Here is a 26,176-nt window from a genome sequence, read left to right as displayed (position 1 = left end):
AACGCCTCGGATTCCAGAGGGGGCTGTGCCCAGTGCTCCCAACACGGGACTTCCGTGAGAATCCCAGCCGCCGAGTTCCCTGCTCTGGGCCCCGCGCTGCCCACAGCCAAGGTGAGGTTCCTTCCAGGGCCGGGGCTGAGCGCGAGCGCCTACCCACTCCTGCCGTTTCTCTCAGCCCGAGAACACTGTGCTGATGCCAGCGATCGTAGACCACGCCGAGAGGGAACCTCGACAAGCACAGGTGACAAGGACCACAGAGAAGAGAAGACTGGGAAAAGCATTCAGGAGATAAAACCAGCGCCAGACTGAAGGGTCGGGAGGAAGGCGCCCGTTACAATGCACGGGGAACTCGAGTTACCGATCAGTACGAACACTAGAAATTCAAAATACTGAATGGTGATAAAGAAGAACGGAGTTGGCCTAAAGAAGCGTTTCTCCTAGACCCCTATCTGAAGGTGGGACAGGAAGTGCCCTGGGAGGGGGAGGGTGGCTGAGCACAAGGACATGTGGCTCCTGGGGTCTCTCCGGGCAGCCCCTGGGCCAGGACGCTGCCCCTCTCTGACACACAGCAGGAGCTGGTCCGAGGCCAGCCCTGGAAAGGGAGAAATACACGCTACACGGCCCAGTGCGACACGCTCACCCCACTCGGGCTGTGTTCCCACTCGGATGAGAGTGACCCCTGAAAGAGCTCCATTTCACCCCGCGCTTGAGAATAACAAACACTCGCCAGGTTTAAAACGAGCAGCGCTGGGCTGGAGAGAGAAGGACAGAGGTTCAGGACCTGGCCTCCAGGGACACAACCCCGATTCAACACCTGGCACCACACGGAGTTTTTCAAACTTCACCAGGAGTGAACGCTGAGCACAGAGCCAGGAGTAAGCCCTGAGCACCACCGGTTGTGAACGCTGAGCACAGAGCCAGGAGTTAAGCCCTGAGCACTGCCAGGAGTGACTCCTGAGCACAGAGCCAGGAGTAAGCCCTGAGCACTGCCAGGAGTGACTCCTGGAGCACAGAGCCAGGAGTAAGCCCTGAGCACTGCCAGGAGTGACTCCTGAGCACAGAGCCAGGAGTAAGCTCTGAACACCACCAGGTGTGGCTTATTTACCCTCAAAAGCAAAACAACAAAGGCCAACAACAAGACAGAAACTCCACAGCATGTGCAGCTCGGGACCCCCTGGAGTCTTCCCAAAGGCGAAACGGGCAAACTGGCACGGTACGCCCTGTGCCCACCCACCCACGGCTCTGCCTACTGGCTCCACCACGGGCGTCATTACCGTTGGCTCCTCACCGCCCGTGACGGTGGACGACCGTGCTCTCCTAGCAGGGGCGCTGGGCTGTTAAAGGACAACGGACATCAGTGAAACGCGCTTGGTGGGGGGCACCCACCGCTTCACGGGGCCCTGGGCAGCGGCAGTGAGGCGGGTGCTCCCGGCCTGCCCCCGAGAAGCAGCACCATCACCGTGGCCAGGAGAGACGCAAGCACAGAGCTGCCAGCCCCCAGGAAGGCCCAGCTCGCACCCGGAGTCGGTGGGCAGTGAGCGCACAATGCAGCAGCGTGAGGCGCCTTCCTGCAGACCCCCCGGATAAGGCCGCGGTCCCCTGCCGTGAAATCAGCAGCCCTGAGGTCTGAGAGCCACGGAACTCCAAGTTCCAGCCAGAGGTTGCTGGAGAGGATAGCACAGTGGGTAGGGCGATTGCCTTGCATGTGGCTGACCTGGGGTTTGATCCCTGGCAGCCCAGATGGTCCCCCCCGAAGCCCCACCAGGGGCATTCCCTGAACGCAGGGCCAGGGAAGAGTGCTGGGCGTGGCCCCCAAATAAACAAAAACAGTTTCTCAGGGCCAGTTGGGCTCAGAGAGTGGACAGCTTCACGGAATACGAGGAGGGAGAAATCAGCAGGAGAGTGAGTTCATTGGTCAAAAAAAAGAAAAGAAAAAGAAAAAAAGGACAAGACATTGATTTTGAAAAGGAAATGGAAAAACCAAAGCCCGCCAGTAATTAGTAAGGAGACCCCTAATCACTAGGGGAGGTGCCCGTCCGCCTGCTGTGGTTCTGGGGAGACGGGCACTGAGGGCATCCCGGAGACGACACTGTTGTCGAGTTTCTTAGCCAGTTGGGTGTGAGCCACAACTGAAGCTATCCCTTCCCTGACGCATGGACTCGCCTTGGCACTCATTTAGGAAATGCGCTGAAACCTACAGGCAAACAGCTCCCACACATGAGCAAAACCGGGAGGACCCAATGACGGTGAAGCGTAGACGAACCCCCACCGCACCCTTCCACCTCATCCACCCGCGGAGCCAACACGACCACGGGTTTGCAGAAACGAAGGCAGGAAGGTCCCGGTCAAACACCAAGATGAACATGCCAAGGCCACGCAGGAAGACACAGGGGACAATCACACCCTAGGTCCGGCCTGTCTCCAGGGCCCCCTGGTCTGCGCTCCGGCCTGAACACTCGTTCTGCTCCTTTCCTGATACTACACGGCACCCCTCGGTGTCCCGCTTAGCCGCCAGTCGTGGAACCCTCAGAGCTGCCCTCGCGAGAAGCAGCGCAGAGCGTTGGTGGGGTTAAGAGTTTAGGCCATTAGTAATGGAAAGACAATTTGCTGCCAACCCTGAAGAGTTCTTCCTGTTAAAGGGACGTGGCCTGTTCCTAAGAATCAGGTCTGGGGGCACCGCCGTAGTGCGTAAATTAGTGAAAAGTGGGGGGTAGGGTTTGGGGCTACTTTTTTTTTTTTTTGCTTTTTGGGTCACACCCAGCAATGCACAGGGGTTATTCCTGGCTCTGCACTCAGGAATTACTCCTGGAGGTGCTCAGGGGACCATATGGGATGCTGGGAATCAAACCCGGGTCAGCTACGTGCAAGGCAAACGCCCTACCCGCTGTGCTATTGCTCCAGCCCCAAGGGGAGGGGCTACTTTTAAATTTCATTTTTGCGGGGCCGGGGGTGGAACCCAGCGCCTCGTAGGAGCCAAGGCAAGTGCTCAACCCTGAGCCACATCCCCCGCCCCAACGTCAGGTAAATAAAACTCAGGGGCTTGGCGCTGGGCCTGGCCCCCGTCAGGCACCTGAGCGCACCCCCCGGCCCTGCTGAGGCCACTCTGGGGGGGGTCTTTCGGGATGGGTGGTCGTCAGGGCGGGAAACAAAGGCTGTGCAGAAGCACTGTGGGCACTTTGGGGCTGGCGCCTCTGATTGGGCAGCGGCCACAGGAGGGACTGGCACAGGAAGAACTCTTCCCCAGGAACCGACCAAAGACAGGAGGGGGGAGAGAGGCGGCGAGGCCGGGAGGGAGCGGGGTTACCGGCGGCAGGTGCGCCTGCTCGGCGACGGCCTCCGTGACGCTGCAGGACCTCAGCCTGGACGAGGGCTCTCTCTGCTGCGGGGAGAGAGGGACAGGACGTCAGGGACACCCCCCCACACGCGGCCCCAGCCTGGACGAGGGCTCTCTCTGCTGCAGGGAGAGAGGGACAGATGTCAGGGACACACCCCCACGAGGCCCCAGCCTGGACGAGGGCTCTCTCTGCTGCGGGGAGAGAGGGACAGAACGTCAGGGACACACCCCCACGAGGCCCCAGAGGCCTCCCCAGCACCCTGCTTGGGCTCGTATATGTGCGCACATGCGTGTGCATATGTGTGCGTGTGTGTGCATGAGTGTGTGAGAGCCTGTGTGTGTATGCATGCGAGTGCATGTGTGTGCATGAGTGTATGTGTGCACATGTGTGTGCATTGTGCGCATGCATGTGAATGTGTGCGCGTGGGTGCGTGCCTGTGTGTATGTGCGTGTGTGAGCACACGTGTGCATGTGAGTGTATGTGTATGTGTGCACATGTGTATGTGTGCATATGTACATGCATGTATGAGAGTGTGTGCTTGTAAGTGTGTGTGTGTGTGTGTGTGTGTGTGTGTGTGTGTGTGTGGTGTGTGGGGGTCCCCTCACTGCCTGCTCACATCTCCACCTAGATTCCTTTTTTGTTTTTGTTTGTGAGCCACACAGGGTGCTGCTGAGGGGTTACCCTCAGCTCTGCACTCAGGACTCCCTCCTGGTGCCTCGAGGAACCTTACAGGACGTCGGGGGTTGAGCTGGGCTGGACTGTGTGTGAGGCAAGTGGCCCCCCTCGGAACCACCTCTCTGGACCCTCCATGTAGGTTTCTTAAGGAACACCGAGGCGGTGTGTTCTCGGCCTCCTGTGTGCGCCCACTGCAGCACGAGGTCAAACGTGAGCCCCCGCCCCGGGGGACTCCACTGCTTCTCATCACGGGTTCAGCACCCCCTGCCATACACCCTCCCAAGGTGGAAGCTTCTGGAAAGAGTTATCCCAATGGCTGAGAAGCCAAGTTCAAATGTCAGCGGGGCGCCTGCCTCCCAGGATCACAACTCCTCGCGAGGGTTTGTACCGGGAAGAGTCAGGAGATGTTTTCTGCTCCGTGTTCCCAGGGTGCCTCGGGCGGGCCACGCTGGCATCCCACCCCCCCCCCCCCCGAGAGGGAGCGTGAAGCATCTGAGTGTCATTCTGGAGGACGGCGTGGGGCGGGGCAGCCCACGTGGGGTGAGGGTGCCAGAGCCTCCGGCTGGACAGACACGCTCCAAGGTCGCAGCCGGCTGGGACCTCGGCTCGCCCCACCCGTGAGTCTTTCCCTTGTGCCTACCAGGAGAGGCTCTCGGGGCCTGGTCCGACTAGTGCCCGGCCTGCACTGCCCCGGAAACCATGGGAGTGACGTGGGGGCCAGGAGCCCCTGGCCTTAGCTCCTCCCACAGCGAACAGGAGAGGCGGCACGAGCGCGGCTTCTCGTGCAAGCGGGCCCGGGACTTACGATCAAAGAGCCGAACTGCTCCCCGTTGGAGTCGGGGGTGATCTGCAGCCTTCGGCTCAGCTCGTCAGACAGCTCCTGGGGGCTCGTGCGAGAGATGGGGGACGACGGCGGAGGGGGCAGCGCCAGGCTGAGGGCATCTCCGCTGAGGTTCACTTCCTCTGAGATGGTCTCCCAAGGCTGCCACAGAGCGAGAAGCTGACACGGGTGCTGAGAAGTAGGGGTCTTCCCGCTCCCTTCCCAACACACACACACACACACACACACACACACACACACACACACACACACACACTCACATTGCCAGAACGGCAACTCTAATGAGTGTTTACTAGCTTTCTGGGAGGCACGCCAGGACGAGCACCCCGAGATGGGGTGAGTCCCCTAATTAACAGACGAGGAAACTGAGGCACGAAGTGTCATTAGCCCAAGGCTAATGGCGCTCTGGGAAATGGCAGCCTTAGAGCCAAGAAGGGCAGGTTCCAGGGGCTGTGCGTTTCGGAGCGCTGGGTGACAACAGTCCCCTGAGCGGTCACTGAAGGCTGCTCTGGTGAGCAGGGCGGGGAATCAGCTTTAACCCTGGCTCCAGGGACGGCTGAGGAATCGCAGGGAGAAGCAGAGCTGCTGGGAGCGATCACGGGAGGCGGGGCGCAAGCAGCTCTGAGCGAGTCTATGAGGGATGATTCCCTGGGACCTTCTGTGCTTCTGGAAGGCTCCTAGCCAGTCACGGGCAGGGAAGGGCAGTGGTCAGCCTGCTGTCCCATCACAACGCCCCCAAGAGTTTACCCCCATACGGAAGGGGACCCACCCCACCATGTCTGCTCATTCAGACGTCTGTGTCCTGGGTAATAAAAACTCATTTGGTGAGTTTTGGACAAAATGCCCCAGAGCTAGAACTTGTCTCTCAGGGCTGGAAAGAGAAGACTCAACGGGCTACGTGCATGCTTGGCACGCAGGGTGCCCGGGTCGGACCCCGTCTCTGGTGGGAGTGACCCTGAGCACCGAGTCAGGTGCTGTTCCACACCCCGCACCCGCCCCCTCCCCATTAAAGGAGAAAGTTTCAAAGAATTGTATCTGCACCCAACCTGGCCACCAAACTGCCCAGGAACAGTGACCGGGCCACCGTGCGCTCAGTGCAGACCCCAGGAGATGAACGTCAGAGTGGACGCATCCCAGATGGCTGTGACGGGGATCCACACACCCCTCACACAAGCTTCCGCAGCGCTTTCTTGGCTCCCTCTGGGGTCCCCACCATGCAGACAGTGCTGGGGCCAGCAGGGGGCGCTGCGGGGCTGGGCTACACCCGCCTACCTCGGGGCCATCTCCGCCCTCGCCCGGCTCTGGCTCCAGGTCCTCGCTGATGTGTCTGCGGGAGCGGAAGCGCCGGTGTGCGGCCTCCTGGTTGATCTGCCGGATGTTACTCTCCGACTCAGCTGACGCGTCCCTGCGAGGGGCGGGGAGCAGAGGCCGTCAGTGACCCTGTGACAATCCCACGCAACACGCGGGTTCTGAGCTGCAGGGGGACGGGAGGTGGGGCCCCTGCCTTGCAAGCACGGGGCCCTGGGTTCGACGATGACGGCTCGGCCAACAGCAACACTACACTCGGGGCTGCAGTTAAGGAGCCTCCCTCGTGCGCGGCTGAGCCCCAGCATGGCACAGGCTCTTCCAGGCAATGCCAGGAGTGAGTCCTGAGCACAGTCAAGGCTAAGGCTAGAGCCCTGCCAGGCGCGTCCCATCCCCCTTCTCAAGTAAGGAAACCTACAGCCTCCCCACACTGCCACCCCGAGCCCATCAAGAAGTACTTGAGCCTCTCCCCTCCTTCCCTTGGTTCCATTTCAATGAAATAAACAGCCCCGAAAGGCATCACTGAGGATTCTGTGTTTTCAGGAACACACGTCATAATGTACAAACCCTCTATGTTCACATCTGATGTTTTTTTTTTGGGGGGGGGGCGTGGTACCGGGAATGAACTTGGGACCTCACGTGTGCCAGGCATGTGGCCAACCCCGCTGAGCCTTGGGCCCAGGTTTTGTCTAACTAGTGTGGTCAGTGTCATGCAGGACAGGGAGTCTCCGATGCTGGTCCATGTTCAGGGGACAAGTCAACTTTCTGTCCGACTGGAGCAAGGTGTGTAAAACCCAAACACCCATGTGACTCTCCAGCACAGACCGTGGGGTATCACCGCCAGGCAGATGTTCCCTGCAGGCTGGACATGCACAGGCCAGAGGCGCACAGCTCAGGGATGGTGGGGGCCCGGTGACAGGGGCTGTCTCTGGAAGAAGAGGGCACCGAACCCTGGCAACATGTTCCAGATGGTTCCGAGCCCACTGCTCTCTCTATGGATGGAGGGATAGGTGAGGGCACGTGATGGCAGGAGGGGACAGGTGGGGGCACTCCCTCCCATCTAGGCTAGCCCTGGGGACCCTCCTGGAATCATGAGACTAGCCAGTGCTGGATCATGAGCAAAGGTGAAATGGCAGGACGTGAGGGCGCCAGATCTGACAGGCAGCTCAGCGCTGGGGCATTCGGCTGGTCTCAGCAGCTGGACACTGTGTTCCCGCCTGTTCCATGCTGTTAAAAATTCAAACTCTCTGTGTGTGTGTGTGCATGCGTGTGCTCGCTCATGCATGTGCATGCATGTGCTCAATCCTCTACTGGACTGGGAATTGCCGTGCACCAAATGCTGTGTGTATCTCCTACTGCAACTCCCCAATGTCAGGCTCTGAAACCATCCACTCAGGCTTGAAAAGTTTTGCAGAAAATTACAGGCAATCTTCCTCTGGGAGAAGGAGCACTTGAAGGATTTTAGAGTGGAAGTTAAATGTCAAAACATTTTTCGGAGGGGAAAAAAAAATCTTGTGATCTTTCAATAAGGCACCACAGTGAGCATGAATGATGTCACAGCCAATGTTTCAAAATATGCAGAAACAATATCCCAGACCTGCTGAAATACAGCACTAGCCAAGGGCCCTTGAGAAAGAGGCGCCCTCCCCACCGGGGGCTGGAAAACATCTGGCTTCCTGGCCCCAAACGGAGCCGTGCCAGGTCGGGGAACAGAGAATCACCCACAACTCCCAGTGCAAACTCACGGGGGGTGTTTTCAGACCTACTTCAGGGATTCTTCTGGCATGTCCACCAGCGTTATTAACTCGGCGAGGGAAGGGGTGAGGAGGGAGGCTGACTTCCACGGAATTCACATAATAATAGTAATCCGCACTAATCCCAGGGGACGGCGCTCTGCACTACGAAGCGTGAACGCTCACAGAATTGTACAATCTTCTGGTATGTGTGCACGTGTGTGTGTACATGCGCACGCGTGCATGCGTGTGCACATGTGTTTGGTTGGGGGCTTGCAGTATCTGCCCTTGCTTCCATGCGTCATTAAATTCATTTAAAAAATTTTTTTGCGTCACACCCAGAGATGCTCAGGGGTTACTCTGCACTCAGGAATTACTCCTGGAGGTGCTTGGGGCACCATATGGGATGCCGGGGATTAGAACTCAGTGCAAGGCGAACACCCTACCTGCTATTCTATCACTCCCACCCGGGCCATTCAATTCTTAAGCACATGGTTTTCCGAAAGTAATTTCAGGTGTGAACAGAGAGAAACTGGGAAGGCTGGGAGCCAAACTGCTTCACGGCTACTGGCCGTCTGTGAAGACGCTTCCCATCTTGGAGTCTCACCAGCACACACGGCTGTCACATGAGACACCGGCCATGGCTTCCTGGGTGCTCACAGGGTCGTGAGCGCTCCGAGTCCTCAGACATGTTTGATCCTCACAGCGCTTCAGATAAGGGGCGGGAGGGGAGGGGGGTGCCGGGTTGGGGAGAGCGAGGCTGTGCTGTGGCGTGCCCGCACATGGATCCTCAGGGAGGGGCCTGGGACCCCGGGAAGGCTGATCTCATGTTTCTGGCGATGCTCAAGGCTCACTGCTGCCTCTGCACTCAGGGATCGCTCCTTGATGCTGGGGATGGAACCCTGGTCGGCTGCGTGTAACGCAAGCACCTCACCTGCCGTATTATCACTCCAATCCCAGAAGGGCTGATTTTCAAAAGCAGGTATTTAATTTCCTTAGTTATCGAGCAACTGGCAACTACTTAGGAACAGACACGGGCCCATTCCCGGGCCTACAGCAGGACCGCGCCTTGGCGTCTTAAATCCCAGCCAGGGGCTTCGGGACTCATGGGGGGATGAGATTCACACAGGCTTTTTGCATTCAATTATGAATTGGATGAGCAGGTTTTTGAAGCTGACTAGAGGCTGAACTGGGCACTCAGGGGAAGATCAACATTTTAGGATGTTTTTGAGCTGACCAACCAGCACAAAACGGCTTAATTGGGGGCAAGAAAAAAATTGAAGATGAGTTTACGGTCATTTCTTCAGTCACTAGTATTACAAGTTTCTTTGTCTTTAGACCCTCATGGGAAGTTTAGCGAGATAGGGAAGAAATCACTCAGTGCAGATGTTCAGGGCCTGTTAGAGTCAGGGTGCGGGATCAACGATCTGCAGAGGCCTCCACATGACGCAGGAACTGTTCAGCAGCTACCTGGATGCAATAAATCTCTGCCAAGACGGCAAGTTGTCCTCCACAGCATCTCCGGAATGGGCCCCCGAGCACCAAGCCAGGAGTAGCCCCTGAGCAGCTGGGTGTGCCCCAAAACAAAACAAAGGGGAACAAATTTCCTATCCTCACACAACTCAAGGATCAAGTGAGCAGACGCCTCTCCCTTAGCTAATTTCCCTGCTTTCTGCAAGTCCCGCCTGTCTGCTGAAAAGAAGCGCTGCTTGTTTCTGCTGATGCACGGTGGACAGGTCAGTCCTGCCTCTGACCCCAGCCTGAAACCATGTGAACCTGAACTTGAGTAAAGCACCACATTTTCCCACACTGCTACGGGCTGCTGCAGAGCCCAGTTACCCAAGTCGGAGCTGCCGTTGGGGCTCAGTGTGAAAACACAAAAAACCATTAAAGATTTTCTCGGAATGCCCACAGAGTCCCACCGCCAGAGGGACTGTGCCCATCCATGGATGGCACCAACGCAGACCTCAACTGGCAAGCTACTTCTCAGTGAAGAAGGACATTACTCTGTGGGAAATTTTCTGTGGAAGACACTATTCTGTGGGTGATTCTCAGTGAAGGAGGACACTATTCTGTGGGTGATTCTCAGTGAAGGAGGACACTATTCTGTGGGTGATTCTCTGTGGAGGACATTACTCTGTGGGCAATTTTCTGTGGGGGACATTACTCTGTGGGTGAATTTCTGTGGAGGACATTACTCTGTGGGTGAATTTCTGTGGAGGACATTACTCTGTGGGTGGATTTCTGTGGAGGACATTACTCTGTGGGTGAATTTCTGTGGAGGACATTACTCTGTGGGTGGATTTCTGTGGAGGACATTACTCTGTGGGCAATTCTCTGTGGAGGACATTACTCTGTGGGTGATTCTCAGTGAAGGAGGACACTATTCTGTGGGTGATTCTCTGTGGAGGACATTACTCTGTGGACAATTTTCTGTGGAGGACATTACTCTGTGGGCAATTCTCTGTGGAGGACATTACTCTGTGGGTGATTCTCAGTGAAGGAGGACACTATTCTGTGGGTGATTCTCTGTGGAGGACATTACTCTGTGGACAATTTTCTGTGGAGGACATTACTCTGTGGGTGGATTTCTGTGGAGGACATTACTCTGTGGGCAATTCTCTGTGGAGGACATTACTCTGTGGGTGATTCTCAGTGAAGGAGGACACTATTCTGTGGGTGATTCTCTGTGGAGGACATTACTCTGGACAATTTTCTGTGGAGGACATTACTCTGTGGATGGATTTCTGTGGAGGACATTACTCTGTGAGCGATTCTCTGTGGGTGAATTTCTGTGGAGGACAGTCTACTCTGTGGGTGATTCTCAGTGAAGGAGGATGTTATTCCATGGGTGATTCTCTATGGAGGACATTGCTCTGCGGATGATCCTCAGTGAAGGTGGACATTACTCTGTGGGTGATTCTCACTGAAGTGGACATTACTCTGTGGGTGATTCTCAGTGAAGGAGGATATTACTCTGTGGGTGATGCTCAGTGTAGGTGGACACTACTTTGTGGTAATTCTCCATGGAGGACATTATTCTGTGGGTAAGTCCAGTGAAGAAGGACATTACTCTCTGAGTAATTCTCAGTGAAGAAGGATATTACTCTGTGGGGAAATTCCCCATGAAAAAGGATGTTACTCTGTGCATGATTCTCAGTGAAGGTGGACATTACTTTGCAGTGATTCCCTTTGGAGGGGGACATTACTTGGTGAGTCTCCGTGGAGGAGGACATTACCCTGTGAGTGATTCTCCATGGAGAAAGACATTACTCTGTGGGGACTGGCCATTAGCAGGTCTTCCTCTGTGAGCAGCTAGTGGTCAAGGTTCCACAGGGGTCGTGTGACATGCCGGACACCACACTCAGGGGCTCCTTCCAGTGAGGTGAGAAGTAGGGAAAAGTGCCTTGCTTAGGGGCTAGTACCAAGACCCCCCCATCAAGGGGAGTCCCACTATCACCACAGAGAAACCAAGTAGCTCACAACAATTTTAGGGACTGCGGCGATTATTACAAGGGAAGTAGAAAATAAAACATAAAACACAACACAAACAATTCCCCTTTCTGTATCTATGGGACACACGCCAACAGAGCGTTCACTGATCTGAAGGCTGGTATCCATGCTGCCCCGGACGGAGGCTGACAGGGTCTGAGAACCCCCCTGGGCTCTGCCTCGTCTGAGAAGCAACCACAACAGACTCAGCCACCTTCCCTGCTCCCACGCAGAGTGTGTGCCTGATTCTGAGAACAGGGTTCCCAAACACACTCAACATCCCACCGCAAATGCACCAAGTTTAAAAACCCTCGCTGGAACAGGGCCGGTGGGAAAGCATAATGGGTAGGGTGCTTGCTTTGTACTCGGACGACCTGGGTTCAATCCCCAGCATCCCACCTGGGCCCTGGACCCACCAGGAATAATTCCTGAGTGCAGAGCCAGGAGTAAGCCCTGAGTACCTCGTGTGTGGCCCCCAAACAAAACCAAAAAGCAAATCAACAAAAAACCCTTCACTGAGAAACTTCTCTCAGATCCTAGTTAGGAGGTAAATGATCTGGCTTCCCACACTTGCTCTTACTGCATATTAAAAGTGATATAATTTGTTGATCGCTGTCTTGGCTGCTAGGGAGTTCAGGATTTAGAAGGTGACTTTTCCTTTGTCTTCTTTTAACACTTGAGTTGTAGGGAGTCTCAGGTTTTTGCCTCAGTACTGCCACTGAAAAACAAGCTGCTCCAATTTATATTTAAATTTATAGTAGTGGAGGTTTAACAAGTATTTGCAATCATCAGACCAAAACTTGCCAAAGGAACAAAACAGTAATCAGTTGGCTGCACCCCGAGGCAGTGGAGAGATTAGAATAAACAGTAATTACTGATTCTGCGTGTGCAACCCTTCCCCGTGTTTCTGAGGATACCCAGGGGAGGAGATACCCACTCCCCCAGGAGGGGAGGGAAAGGTTTTCAGAGGCTGTCCCGATCAGGGGAGAACACGAAAACCAGAGACCGGAGGAGAACCGGGCCTGGCCATCCTGCGGGCAGCGTCGGCTCCGAGGGGGCCTGGCCAGGACGCCGAATGGGGTGGGCGGGCGTCACTGTCCACACGTGGCATCACAGGGGTGTGCCTGCTTTCTGCTGTGGGGTCCGCAGACCTCAGAGGTCACAGGCCAGAGGAAGTCCCCGTCTGCAACGGCAGAGCGGGACGGGAGGGCGGCTGCTCGGCACCTCCGCCAGGCTCCCCGGCCACTTTAGCTTCCAGAGAACCCCACAATCACGTGCAGACACCGCAGGGGGCTCATGGGGGACTGAGAAGTGCAAGGCGGGGTGGGGGGAGAGGGGGGAAGTCGCATCCCTGACAGTCGCATACAGACAGAAGAGAGCGGCCCCTGGCTGGGCGACGACTCACATCAGGCTGGGCCGGTGCCACTGTGTGCTGCGGTTGTTATGGTTGACGTAGTACGTGCGCCCCAGGTTGTCCACTTTTTCTTCCCAGCCCGGGGGCAGAGGCGGGGGCGGCAGCTCCTCCTGGTGCTGTGACGCGGGGTCATTGGAGTCCACGACCTCCCAGCCATGCTGCGCGAGAGTCGAAAGCAAGCGTGTGAGCGGCCGCGGGGCGGGGGGCAGCCCGCAGACAGGACCGTGCCTCGTCCTGCCCCTCTGTGCTCTGGCTCGGACACGGGCGTGCGGGGGCTGGGAGAGACTGACGGGATGCCCCCGAGGTGGCCGTGGAGGGGGCAGTGGGACGTGGGTGGCACGGTGGTGGCACCTACTTCTCACCAGCTCGATCTGGTTTAGTGGTTGCCAGGGCTAAACACAGGGAGATGGGACGGGTCCAAGAGCCATCTGGCAGGGAATGAGTCATCAATGTCCCTGCATGGCACAGCGGGGGCTGCATGTGCGTGTGCACACACACGTGCGGACATGTTTGCATGCATGTGCATGCCCATGTGTACATGCATGTGTAGACATGTTTGCGCACATGCATGTGCATGCCCATGTGTACATGCATGTATAGACATGTTTGCGCACACGCATGTACACATGCACATGTGTGTGCATGGACATGCATGTCAGTGTTTGTGTGGGTGCATGTGTGCATGTGTGTGCCAAGTCTGCCCTGGGGGGGAGCTGGGGCCAGGCCACCGCGTCGTGCTCACCTCCATGTCCTCCCTCTGCTCGCCGTTCTCCTCGTCCTGGCCGCCGTTTTTGGGCATGTACGCCATTTTCAACCGCAGAAACCCCTTCACGCGAGACTTATGACTGCAACAGGAGGAAGGCGGGTCAGAGCGGCTCCATCGCTCAGATCTGCAACGACTTATTAGTATTCTTTAATTTTTTTTTTTTTTTGGTGGTGGGGGGCCAGACCCGGCGATGCTCAGGGGTTACTCCTGGCTCTGTGCTCAGGAATTACTCCTGGCGGAGCTCGGGGGCCCATATGGGATTGCATGTGGGTCAGCTTCGTGCAAGGTAACACTGCCCCACCAGCTGTGCGACTGCTCCGGCCCCTGACACGACTTTTTCAAAGGAGGCAACAAAGAGGTCAGCAGGGGCCTGAGAAGGGGGACGGCACAGAGTGCCACAGACCCCGTCCCCTCCCCCCGCCCCTCACCTTCTTGGCCTGAGGAGAAAATCCTTGAAGGTGTAGGGTCGCTCCATGGTGGGGTCTTCGGTCTGGAGGAGAGAGAGAAACCCGCTTTCAACACCCCCTAGAGGGAACAGGCCGTGGAGACGCAGGAGCCCTTCCGATGTGATGGGGGAGGGGGAGGGCGGATGGTGGTGGGCTTTGTGCTTGTTTGTTAAAAGGAAGATTTCTGGAGGGCTCAGAGTTACTTTGTTTCTGAGAAGGGGGCGAGGAGCCGGGAAGTTTGGGGACCTCTGCGTCAGCAGCAGGGGGCGGGTGCAGGCTGCATCTGGGAGACTGGGGCGCTCTCCTCCTACGAGCCACTAGATGGCACTAGCAACATTGCTTCTGGGAGCCAGTCTCGGGCTGAGATGACAAATGACAAAATGACAGTCATTCTGGCCCAGCGTCCTTCCTCACGCAGCAGGCTCCAGCTCAGGGCCGCTCCTCAGCTTCAGGAGCCAGTGGCCCTGGGTAACCTGCCTGGCCCCGGGAAGCTGGGAATCCACAGAGGGCCAGCAGAGGACACGTGGAGCCCTGTCAGGTGGACACTGGAGGAAGCCGGCAGCCGGGGTCTCCGGAAGGACCGGGTCCTCCCAGGGCCCCTCCCGGGGTCCTCAGGAAACAGGTAAGCCCTGTGCTGGGGCTAGAAACGCAACTGTGGCATTTCAAAAATAAAACAGGGGTCCAAGAGCTAGCCAGAGGGTTTGGAGTGTGGGACGTGCATGTAGGAAGCTCGGGCTCGATCCCTGGCACCATATAGGGTCCCCTGAGCCCCACCAGGAGTGATCACTGAGCACAGAGCCAGGAGGAAGCCCTGAAACATCACTGGGTGCCGCACCCCCTCCACCCAACCTGGAAGCCAAAAACAAACAAAAATACCCAAACCAGTCTTCATTTCATTGTACAAAATCTGTTGGTCCAAATCAAGAAACTGGGGGGTGGAGTGGTGTGTGTGTGTGTGTGTGTGTGTGTGTGTGTGTGTGTCATTAATTAAAAAATGCTACCTGCGGCAGAGTCTCCTGTACCCAGACTCTTTAATTAATTAAACACAACTTTAACACTTTTTTTTTTTTTGCTTTTTGGGTCACACCCAGCGATGCATAGGGGTTACTCTTGGCTCTGCACTCCTGGCGGTGCTTGGGGGACCATATGGGATGCTGGGAACCGAACCCAGGTCTGCCGCATGCAAGGCAAACGCCCGACCCGCTGTGCTATCGCTCCAGCCCCTGATGCTGACTTTTGGAGCCAAAGGGCCAAGCAGGGCACAGGGACTTTTGCTGGCAGAGGCCCGTGCTTATGTGCATTTGCACATGTACCCTTGCTGCTTGGGTCACTCCAGACGGAAGCTTCCAGGGCTGCTGTGCTCCTTCGCTGCTTCCAACACACCCAGCACCCCTGCTTCCAACACACCCAGCGGCTCTGGGGCCCCGCTGGTGTGGCCCTTTCTGACCACTAAACTCACTGCGACTTGGCCCCACCCTCTCTTCTCTCTGACTCCACCTGGCCTGGTGGAACTGGGAGTCCCACGGGTTCGAGCCTTTACTGAACACCTCAGCTCCATGTGGCCACACTGCATCCACTTAGCTAGCGGGGTCCCTCCTGTACCCCCCACTCACTGTCCCTGATTTCCAGGCCATCCCTTCTGCTATGGGAAAAAGCCGTCCGCTCATTGGTTTGTTTCTCAGTCATCACTTCTCAAATGTACGCTCTTGAGAGCAGAGGCCTGGATCTGCTCTCCCCGGGCCCCGGTGCCAAGCACATGGCTGGCACAAGTAGGCACTTGTATAAGTGAGTGATTCATTCCTGCGAGCTGCAGAGAGAGAGCTAACCAGGCCACAGACATGGCATTCCATTGTTCCCGCAGCCCGGGGCTCCCAGCCGCCTCTCCCAGTCCTCGAGACCAGCCATCAAACACGGCCAGAGCCTGGAGGCCGTGCACAGCCTCAGTCTAACCCACCGAGGCGGAAACAGCAGCTTTAGAGAAAATCAGCAGCGACAGTGCAGAGACTGTAAAGCTGGCGCCGGGCGGAGCCGGAGAGGACCAGAGGGGCCCCGTCTCTCTGTGGCTGAGGTCGGGCCGGCGGGGCACACTCCCCGCTCCTCAATCAGGGTCTCTCGTCTCCCCCTCTCGCCCCCAGTGACCAGGTGTCCTGGAACATGAACCCTGGGGCCTGGTCCCCCTCTTCAGTGGGCATCACGGAGCAAGGCAGCTGCAGAACAGAGTGCTGCGGACTCCGGGTACCACTGTGCGAAGCCTTCAATTGACAGGGGGGGAACTGAGGCCCAGAAAGGAACCCTAACCGTCAAAGGCCCACAACTGCCCACCCCACAGACCACGAGAGCTTGACCTCGAGAGAACTGGGACTGAGGTTCGGGGTTGGGGGTACTGGAGGGGGGCTGCAGGCCATGCCTGGATGCTCAGCCAACCGGGCCGTGTGACGTGACACTGGCTGGCCCTGCCGTGCCTGCAGGGAGGGTGGGGTCTCGAGGGCCACACTGGGAGGTGCCAGGGATGTATGCACGCTCGGGGCCTCACGCGTGCGTGCCTGTTCCCGCTCGGCATTCTCCCACAGTCCCCACCGGAGCTTCCCCTGCTGGCCGGGCCCCTCCCGGTGAGGCCGGGCCAAGCTGCTGGCCTGTCCCACATTCAGGCCGCTGCTGGGGCCTCTGGAGATGGCTGAGGGGCACGGGGTGGGGTGGGGCGGGGGTCCTTACCGGGAGATGGCTGAGGGGCACGTCCACCTGTCCCAGGAAGTCGTCTCTCGTCTGTGAGGAGGAGAGCAGAGGGTTAGTGTTTCTGGGGAGCACTGAGTGTCGTGTCTGCAGAAACGTTTCTCCCGGGATCTTGGCGCCGGGGCACAAAGAGGATGGTCCCCCAGGCAGCAGAGGGTCCGGCGAGGCTCAGTCACCACCTGGGAGAAGGCCACGGCTGCAGCCTCCCCCGGGAACTGGGCCGGAAACGCAGTGGGCAGTGGACACAGCTGTACTCACTCCCCAGACACGATAGCAGGAGAACGCGCAGGAAGCCCAGAGTCTGTCCCGAGAGAATTGTGCAAATGACCCATCAATAAGCCAGTGCCGAGTCCCGAGAACATGCTTCCAGGGCCACGTTCTGGGCCCGAGAGTGGCCAGTACAGGGGGCCCCGCCCTGGTGGAGACTCAGGCTGCTCAGGCCCTAGGTGCTTCTGTCCGGGCAGCGGGGCTGCGTGTCGGACACCACAGCCCGGCGACCCTCTGAAGAAAACCTGCAGTTGCTGTACTGCAACCAAGACACTCGAACACAGGAAGTTTCTCAGCTGGAACGGACCCTTCTCTGCAGCCCCGAGAGACCCAGCAACACCCCAAACCCCCAGCTGGCTCCGAGCTTCACTGCTGGAGGCCAACCCTGAGTGCTCGACCATGTGGAAACCGCCTTCTGGACGGCAGGAGGACAACGAGGGTTACCGAAATGGCTCCGGGCCTGGAAACCGGCGAAGGGCCAAGAGGTTCACGGTCCCCTGCCGGCCGCACGTGAGGATGCGGGAAGGCCAGATGCCCGGGTACGCGCGTGTGTGAGGGACAAGCCCCCTGGCTGATCACGGAAGTGCCCACAGAACCAGCAGGCAGGGGGCCCTCTCGGACACAGGGCCGGGCCCTTCCTGGACTGCACTCAGCCCACTGAGTGGGGATATGACAGTTAGCCCGCTCGCCCCTGGAGAGCGCAGTGGACGGGGCGGGTGCAGCATCCTCGCCCAGGAGCTCTATCTACCCGAGGTGACCCGAGGGGATCTCCAGAGACGTGGGCCTTTTAGGGAGGGGACAGTCACCAGGTCACTCCCACCTGAGCCCTAGGAATGGCCTCCGCCTACACTGCAGGGGACAAAAAGCCACAGCTGTCCCCAAGGCCCATGCAGACGTGCTGGGGAGATGCTTCGGCTCCAAATGGATCTAAAAGGAAGTCAACCCTCCCAGAAGACTGGAACCTGCCCCTGAGGACCACAGAGCCAGGTGGAGGACCACGGAGCCACGGGGAGGGCCATGGTACTACGGGGAGAGCCACAGAGCATGGGGAGGGCCACAGAGCCACGGGGAGGGTCATAATACCACGTGGAGAGCCACAGAGCATGGGGGAGGGCCATGGAGCCACGTGGAGGGTCATGGTACCACACGGGGAGCCACAGATGATGGGGAGGGCCACGGAGCCATGGGGAGGGCCATGGTACCACATGGAGAGCCACAGAGCATGGGGGAGGGCCACGGAGCCACGGGGGGTCATGGTACCACACAGGGAGCCACAGAGCCATGCAGAGGGCCACAATATCACACGGAGAGTCACAGAACCACAGGGAGGGCTACCATGTGGTACTAAGTCTCCACGATTGTCATAGCAACCACAGCAAGTTCCTAGCTGTCACCATCGGAAGCGTAAGAGCTACTCAACTACAGCAAAACCCACCTAGAACTAACATTTTCCAGGGGCCATATTTTTTTTCTTTTAAGGGGCAAGAAGTGCGGTTGGGCAACCCCCGTGGTGCTCGGGGGCTACTGCCAGTTCAGTGCTCGGCTGTTCCTGTGGCTGGTGCCTGGGAGAGGCCCCAGGGTACGGGGCTCAGACTGGGGTGGGCCACACGCCCTGTCTTACCCACCACCATTCCTCAGGCACTGTCTCCTAGGAAGGATTAGGTCGAGTCCCCTAAGAAGGATTAGGTCATGACCCTGAAGAACTGATTTCCTAAGACAAGGAACTACAGGAGCCAGTGCGTCCGCCGAGAAAGGACTTGGAAAGCCGAGACACTGCGGTGAGAGTGTCTCTCCCGCACACCACGGCGGGCGGCGCAGTTCCAACAGGAGCAGATGGGCTCTGGGCCCCCCCTGCAGCGCACGTGGCCCCCCACGCAGCCCCCCACGCGGGCAGCCGCAGCCGCAGTGGGACAGGCCCTATTTTCAGCACACTCTGAATTCCCTAGACAACGACGAGCTCGAGACGCTTCTCCAGACGTTCCAGACGGAATGTCACAGGCTCTTCCTCAGTGCATTGTCTGAATGTCAAGGTGCAGCGAGCTCGGGTGCTGCTGTCTCCCCACCACGGGACCCCAAGGCGGCGCTGTCATTGCTGACAAAAGGAAGGACGGACGCGCCTGCTTCTGCCCCACATAGCAGTGCTGGCGGGTCAACTGCAGGGCCAGGGTGACACAGGGCCGTGGTGGGCCCCAGTTTCCAGGGGGCTTCTGCAAAATCCCCCCCCCCCCCACCTGGCTCCCTGGTCTGGCGACCAGGGACGTGTTATGCAAAGTCAGGGAGCAGCCACCCAGCCCAGGCTCTTCTCTGCACCCACCGGTCAGGGGCCCACACCCCGAGCCTGACCAGATGCGGGCACAGACTCCGAGAGACACAGCAGGCCAGAGTGCAGGCCGGGAGGCCCCGGTGCCATCACTAGTGCCACACGGCCCCCGAGCACCAAGCTGAGAGTCAGCCCTGAACACACAGGTGAAAGAGTCATACTGAAAGCCGGAAGCGGCCAGCGAGGACTGCATTCTGGAAAGTTCCCCTGACCGCCGGAGAAACAGGAGGGTGAGGGGGGGGCGCGGAGGTGAGATGCAGGAGAGCTGGGCTCCAGGGGCGGGGGGGGGGCTTCCTCTCTGGGTGATGTGCGCCAAGTCCTGAGCCCAGAGCCTGCTGGGACCGATGCGGAAACGGGCTCCCACGAGCAACCAGGAGACGGTGGGAGCCAAGACCCGGGCAGGGCACGACGGGGGGGGGGGGGGGGGGCACTGCACCCCACATCTGTCTCCTTTCTCCCCCTGTTTGTAAGAGAAGCCTTCAGCCCTCCCCGGGGTGCTGGCCGACACCCGCCTACGATAAGTGGCTGCAGTTGACAATCGGGGCAGGAAGAAGCCCCGGGCCTGTCCCCTCCTGCGGGGTCTGGGGCACAGGCAGACATCACTGTCCCTCACCGAGCCTCAGGGCTGCACGGCTGCCCAAAGACTCCCGTGCCTGGGGACACTGGCGCTGGGAGCTGCACGGGTGGGGGATGGGTGTCGGAAGTCTGTGTGGCTGAAACCCAATCACGAGCAGCTCTGTACTGCTCCATCTCACGGTGACTCGCAAAACAAAACAAAACAAAACAAAAGCCCTCCCGTGTCTCAGTCTGTGGCTTATCTCTGTGGTGATGCGGATGGTGACCGTCAGCCCTCAGGGAAGGAAGCGTGTTCAGCGAGACTCTGAGATCTGAGCATCCAGGGTACAACCTGCTAAAGGCGGCTCATGGGAGGAGCGCACGCACCGCACCCAGGACGTCTGAGTCTGCTCCCAGCACTGCAAGGTGCCCGAGCCCGGGGACAGCCTGCCCGCAGCCTGGGCCTCCACCCTAGCTCACTGGGCAGCCTCCAGCTGGACCCGGGGAGAACCCGGAGACCCGGGACGGGGAATCCCAGGCCCAGCCCTTCCCCGCGCATCCCCGAGTGCCGGCAGCAGGCCCTGACCCCTGTCCTGGGCTACGCACAAGCCTCGGAGGTCCGGCACATGGGCCAGGGCCCCCAGCTCCAGGGAAGCAGGCCAGGCACCCAGCACCACACCCCTCAGAGGGGACGCTGGCCAGACAGGGCTCTTGCCCTCGTAATCCCTACGGCTCCCTGGGTGTCCAAACCTCCATGTGCACAGGAACCTCGGCCGGGCGCACAGGAGGGTACAGAAGCCACTGGGGAGAGGCGAGGAGCAGAGCTGACACGCGTCCTCCGGCGCCCTCCTGCAGCTCTCGGCCTCGGGGTACACGGACATACTCCCAGCAGTGCTGCAGCCCGGGCCCGAGGGCTGTGCTGTGCTGTGTCGGGGTGGAACCAGGGCCTGTGCTCTGCCACAAAGCAGAGTCTTCAGACTGGCCCCTAAGGCCCCTGCAGACAGATCCTTCACAGACGCCATGGGCGTGGGCTGCTTAAGAACGGTCTAGATCCTTCCATCACCGTTTAAGAACTTTCTAGATCCTCCCCATAGGCATTTAAGAACTTTCTAAATCCTTCCATCACCATAAGAACTTTCTAGATCCTTCCACTGATATAAGAACTTTCTAGATCCGTCCATCACTGTTTAAGAGCTTTCTAGATTCTTCCATCACCATTTAAAAACTTTCTAGATCCCTCCACCAGCTTAAGAACCTTCCAGATCCTTTTATCAGTCAAGAAACTTCTAGATTCCTCCATCACTGTTTAAGAGCTTTCTAGATCCCTCCATCATTGTTTAAGAGTTTTCTAGATCCTTCCATCACCATTTAAGAACTTTCTAGATCCTTCCATTGCTGTTTAAGAACTTTTTAGATCCTTCCATAGTCATTGAAGAACTTTCTAGATCCTTCCATCTGCCTTCACTAACCCCAACTCCTGGATACAGCCGCTGCCTCATCCTGCCTCTTGTCACTCCACATTCCAGAACCACCACCAGTTTTTCCTGACTTCCAAAGGTTCCCTGTCACCCTTCCAGAAGCTTTGTGGGGTTGGGGGGCTTTGCTGGGCGCTGAGACCCGTGGGAGCTGAGTCCTGGAGGTGAGGACAGCCCGAGTCCCGCCCGCCTCCTGCAGCGGGCCCTTCAGCACGAGCTCCAGCCGAGTTCTCCCCCTGGCCCAGGAACACGCAGAGTTTCAAATGTCAAGCCTGTGAAATGGGTTGCAGTGGTCAATGGACACGGCCAGCCTTGGAACATGCCTGGAACATGTCTGATTCATGAATCAAGGAGGCTGCTTGGGTTGGGACCCGGCAGAAACCAGCCTGGAACAATCTTTTTCTTTTTTTTTTTAATTGGGGTCAGGGGAGCTAACGGGCATTCCTGGAGGTGATCACGGAACCAGACAGTGCCGGGACCCAGCCCAGGGCTCCTGCACGTAAGCCTGTGTGCCAGCCCTCTGAGTTCCCATCTTGCCGCACACAACCTTAGTACTAACCCACACTGGGGAATTTGATACTGGCACCACCGAACACAGGTGAAGAGTCTGAGGTTTCCCTTTCGCACAGTGACAGTCACACACAGGAGCTTCCCCACATCCTGCCCAACGCTTCCTGTCTGCCTCACACGCCACGAGCAGCTTGTACCATGGAAGCCGAAAGGAGGGACCGGGAATCTCCTCTCTCCACATCCCCACCCCGAGAGCCCCCGAATGGCGGCAGAGGCTACATCCCTACTTACACGGCTCCACTTCTCCCTAATCCTCTACTCACGTGTGGACCAAAACGCCCGGTTAGGAAATGGGTTATGCTGTGTTTTCTGAAGCCGCACAATGAACTGAGATACGATTATTATTTTATCTTTTAAAAACATGTTTTTCTTTTGTAATTTTATTTACACGGAGATATTTTAAATGCCTGTGCATTTAAACTCTAGATGAACTATGGTGTCCTTTAAAAATAACGCTCCGGGGGCTGGAGTGATAGCACAGCGCGTAGGGCATTTGTCTTGCACTCGGCCAACCCGGGTTCAATTCCCAGCATCCCATATGGTCCCCCGAGCACTGCTAGAAGTAATTCCTGAGTACATGAGCCAGTAGCAAGTCCTGTGCATTGCTGGGTGTGACTCAAAAAGCAAAACAATAAATAAAGTTCCCTTGGCCACTCCCTCACGCTCAAAAGCTTGACTCTTGCTGTTTTAATGCACACAGCTGGTGGCGGGTGGTGATGGTGGTGGGGTGACCGAGTCAAAGATAATAGGTGGTAAATAAAACATTGAGGATATGGGAATCCAAGATCATGTTTTAGTACAGCGCTGCTTTAACTGCAGTTACTAATGGCTACCTTTGTTACAAAGCTCAAGATGAATGGTACAATGGGACATTTTCCCATCCTTTTCCTCATCGTCTCAAAAGACTAAAAGGGAAATACGAGCCTGGCTGGGAAGCTTGATCACGTGTACCAAGGAGAGACTCCAAGGCACACACATATTGGGGTTACCTCAGGGCCAAGGAGTGTGGGCGTTGGAGGGGTGATGGGCCAACTACCTCTGCGCGTGGCCCTGGTGGTTCCCAGGGCAGAGCACGGGGCTGTCGTGCTCGATCCAACACAACCCCCAACAGCTGAGCAACCCCTAGGAAACTCCCACCCCCTAATGTCAAACAAGTACCTGGTGGGCCAGAGATCCCAGCTCATTGCTGGGCGGTTTTTACACAGCACGCCCGTTTCTGGGCATCTCAGATCTGCCAAGCTTTACCTTGGCCACCTCCTAAGAAACCTGCGCCCACAGCTCCCCGCTTAAAGCAAACTCACCTGCCTCATCGGAACCCTCCCGTGCCAGTGCTCACCTCCACGCTCAGCGCCAACTGATTCTGAAAATAAAAGCTTGCCAAAAATCAATCAACGTCAAACCCAACTCCGCAGTGTTGAAAAATACTCTTTTCTATTGATTAGGAAAACCTTTATTTAACCTGTAAGGTGGCAGGAAGGGAATCCCGCGGTTTACTTTGGGGCAACGATGCAAGCCGGGGGCAAAAGAAAGGATGGGCTGTGTTTTCATACCATCCGTTCTGGATCAGGTTTCTCGAATGCTAAAGCAAAAGGTCAGCAAAGGTCACACAGACTGATACAGAATAGGCACTCACATCCCCGGGGGATAAAAGGACTATGAAAACACATCCTTCTATCAGATGCGCATCCTCAGAGTGAACAGAAGAGGTAATCAGATCAACCTATCAGGAGAGCCCATTATTACACCCCTGAGAAATGATGAGTCAAAAGAGGCAAGATGTTTTGCAAAGGTGACGGTAATTAAGACTTTAAACAACAGCATAAATAAAAAGCAGTTGATCATTACACAGCCACCATGCATGGCCGTTGTGAAGAAGAGCTTTGCTATGCACACGGCCTGAATCATTAAGGTTATGGGGCCTCCTGGGGACCAGGAAGTACAGTGACCACCTCGGGCGCCACCACTAACCTCATCGCTGTCTTCCAAAGCAGGATTCATGACCATTTCAGGCACAAAATTGGACTTTTAAATTAAAACCCAGCTGGACTGGGCCATTAGCCACACACTGGCATGGACTCCGTGGCGAAGAGAAGAAATCATTTCTTCACAAAGTGATTTTATTAAGAATCATGATCCAATAGTTAATGAAGACCCCAGGATGCAATTATCTGCCTGATGGAAAAAAATCCCCCCGTGACATTTACTCTGATCCAGCACAATTGTCCCCGTTTGGCTCCGACAAGTTTCTCAAAGCCACGAGTCCCACATTTTTGCACACCACTCATCGGCGATGATAAAACCCCGCAAAATAACTGGGGAGAAACAGAATGCTTTGTGTACATCTGACCCCGAAAACAGGTGTACAGAGTCTGGGTTCCTCATCTGCCAGATGTCGAGAAAAAGAGGGGAAGAACCACAGGGCGTGGGTTTGAGGGAACAGCTGGAGGACAGCAGCCCAGCCCCGCGCCCCGACGTCCACGCGCTCACTCATGCACTGTGTTTCCTCTTAGCGGCCCTCAAACGGGACTGCTGGGTCCGGAGAGCCCAATACTCGCACTGAAGAGTCGCATGTAATAAACCCCACCCATCTGGACCTGCCCAGCACTCAGAGTCGGATACTCGACAATACAGGGAGGGGAAAACACAGTCCTTGACCTTGGACTTGCTTCAAGGGAAGAACTGAGGTGACAACCGCAGAGCGTGGCACACACAAGATGGCATGTGGTGCGAGGGTCAAGATGACAGCCACAGGATGACAGCCACAGCACGTGGCATGCACAGGATGGCGTGTGGCGTGTGGCGTGAGGCTCAGGATGACAGCCACAGCACGTGGCATGCACAGGATGGCGTGTGACATGAGGCATGAGCGGGGCCCACAGTGCTGTGGAGTGAAGGGAGTGGGAACCCCCCTGGGAGAAGCCGGAAGGCGGGGGAGCAGGAAAAAGGGCCCCCACCCAGACAACACTAGCAGAGTCCTGTGAAAAAAAAAGGGAGTGGGAGCATCCCAGGGCAAAGAACACCCTAGCAGGGGGCGAGCTGTGTGGCACCATCCTGGACCCCAAACTAGAGGGGAAGGTGGGGTGACAGTGCAAATGGAGGCTGGGCCTGGGCAGCCCACAGGGGAGGGGTCGTGGCCCCCACAGCCCCACACTGGTTGGTGGCTCCCTGGGGCGCCGAGAGGATGGATAAGCAGGGAGAAAGCGGGCGCCTGTGTGAGCGCGAAGGACAGACGGTGGGAGGGAAATGAGTCACTGAGTGACGCTCTGGGTCGATGTCACTGTCGGAGGTTGTTCCTGCATCACGACATGTGCCAGGGCCAGGACCACCCTTGGTGGCTGTTCCCAGTCCCGTGACACTGGACACTGGTCCTGACCGATGACCACCACTAGCTGTTCCCATGTTCCCAGACGCCCTGGGAATTTCCCAAACAAATCGTTTTTCCCAGCACCAACTCTTGGAGACTGATTTCAGATTTTTTTTTTTGTTTTTTTGGTGATGTGGGGAGATCGTCCTGACTTAGTTCGCGGAGGTATGCGTCAGTTTTTCGAGTAGATCAGCTGATGAAAAGAAACCAGGTCAGCTCAGGGGAACAGGGCAGACATCAGCTGCCCCCAGGAGTGCTTGCTCTCTCCTAGGCAGAGCCTGAAGCTGGAGATCAGGTTCCCTGCGTGTCAGTAGGCTGGGACGGTGGGGCATGAACGTGCCGTGCTCGGGGCTGCTAGGAGCACGGAGACCAGATGGATGAAAGGAATGGGCTCCGAGTGACACCGAGGCCCGGGTGCTCTCAGTAGCCCGGATACTGGACCCGATACACGCACCCTTCTCCAGCACCCCCTCCCAGGAAGACACGACAGGACCCGGCAGCGGGGCAGGGCTGTGTGCGGAGTCCGCGCCCGCCGTGCACTGGCCCCAGGGTTACATGTGTCCCCTCCACGCTGAGGCTGTGACCAACTCTAGGCCTTCCATGTGCAGCCAGTTCTCTGGGTGACCACAGGGGTCAAAAGTCCTGCTGGCCGTGTGCTCGGGCGCACAGTGTAAGGCCCCCTTGGCGGTCTGGGCCACCCTCATGCACGGTCTCTTTCTCAGCGCCCATGTGGAACATCCCGGAAGAAAATACCAAGGGCTCCTTCAGAGGCGGGCGGGGGCAGAAGGCTGTGTGCCCGGACAGAGTCTCTCTTCAGCAGAGAGAAGCTGGCTCAGCCCGGGTCCTCCTCCGGGTGGTTCTAATCCTGTGCTTCAAGAATCATGTGTT

General features: G+C 57.3%; 1 protein-coding gene across 6 annotated transcripts in view; it reads right to left on the bottom strand.

Moving 5' to 3' along the window:
* Window positions 1-26,176, bottom strand: part of NEDD4L (NEDD4 like E3 ubiquitin protein ligase) — a 271,293-nt gene that overhangs the window by 44,435 nt on the left and 200,682 nt on the right. For 5 of the 6 annotated variants that reach the window (XM_055127175.1, XM_055127178.1, XM_055127177.1 and 2 more), the window contains 7 exons: window positions 16,720-16,770; window positions 13,990-14,051; window positions 13,538-13,640; window positions 12,787-12,953; window positions 6,124-6,256; window positions 4,816-4,992; window positions 3,305-3,379 (listed from right to left, as the gene is read on the bottom strand). In XM_055127175.1, the coding sequence (XP_054983150.1) occupies window positions 3,305-3,379; window positions 4,816-4,992; window positions 6,124-6,256; window positions 12,787-12,953; window positions 13,538-13,640; window positions 13,990-14,051; window positions 16,720-16,770 (768 nt within the window). The remainder of the gene's footprint in view (window positions 1-3,304; window positions 3,380-4,815; window positions 4,993-6,123; window positions 6,257-12,786; window positions 12,954-13,537; window positions 13,641-13,989; window positions 14,052-16,719; window positions 16,771-26,176) is intronic. The other variant, XM_055127176.1, reaches the window with a different exon arrangement.

This window comes from Sorex araneus, chromosome 2 (genome assembly GCF_027595985.1).
Source record: "Sorex araneus isolate mSorAra2 chromosome 2, mSorAra2.pri, whole genome shotgun sequence".
In the NCBI taxonomy this organism is placed as follows: Eukaryota; Metazoa; Chordata; class Mammalia; order Eulipotyphla; family Soricidae; genus Sorex; species Sorex araneus.
Note: the sequence above shows the minus strand (reverse complement) of the source record. Positions and strands in the feature narration are given on the sequence as shown.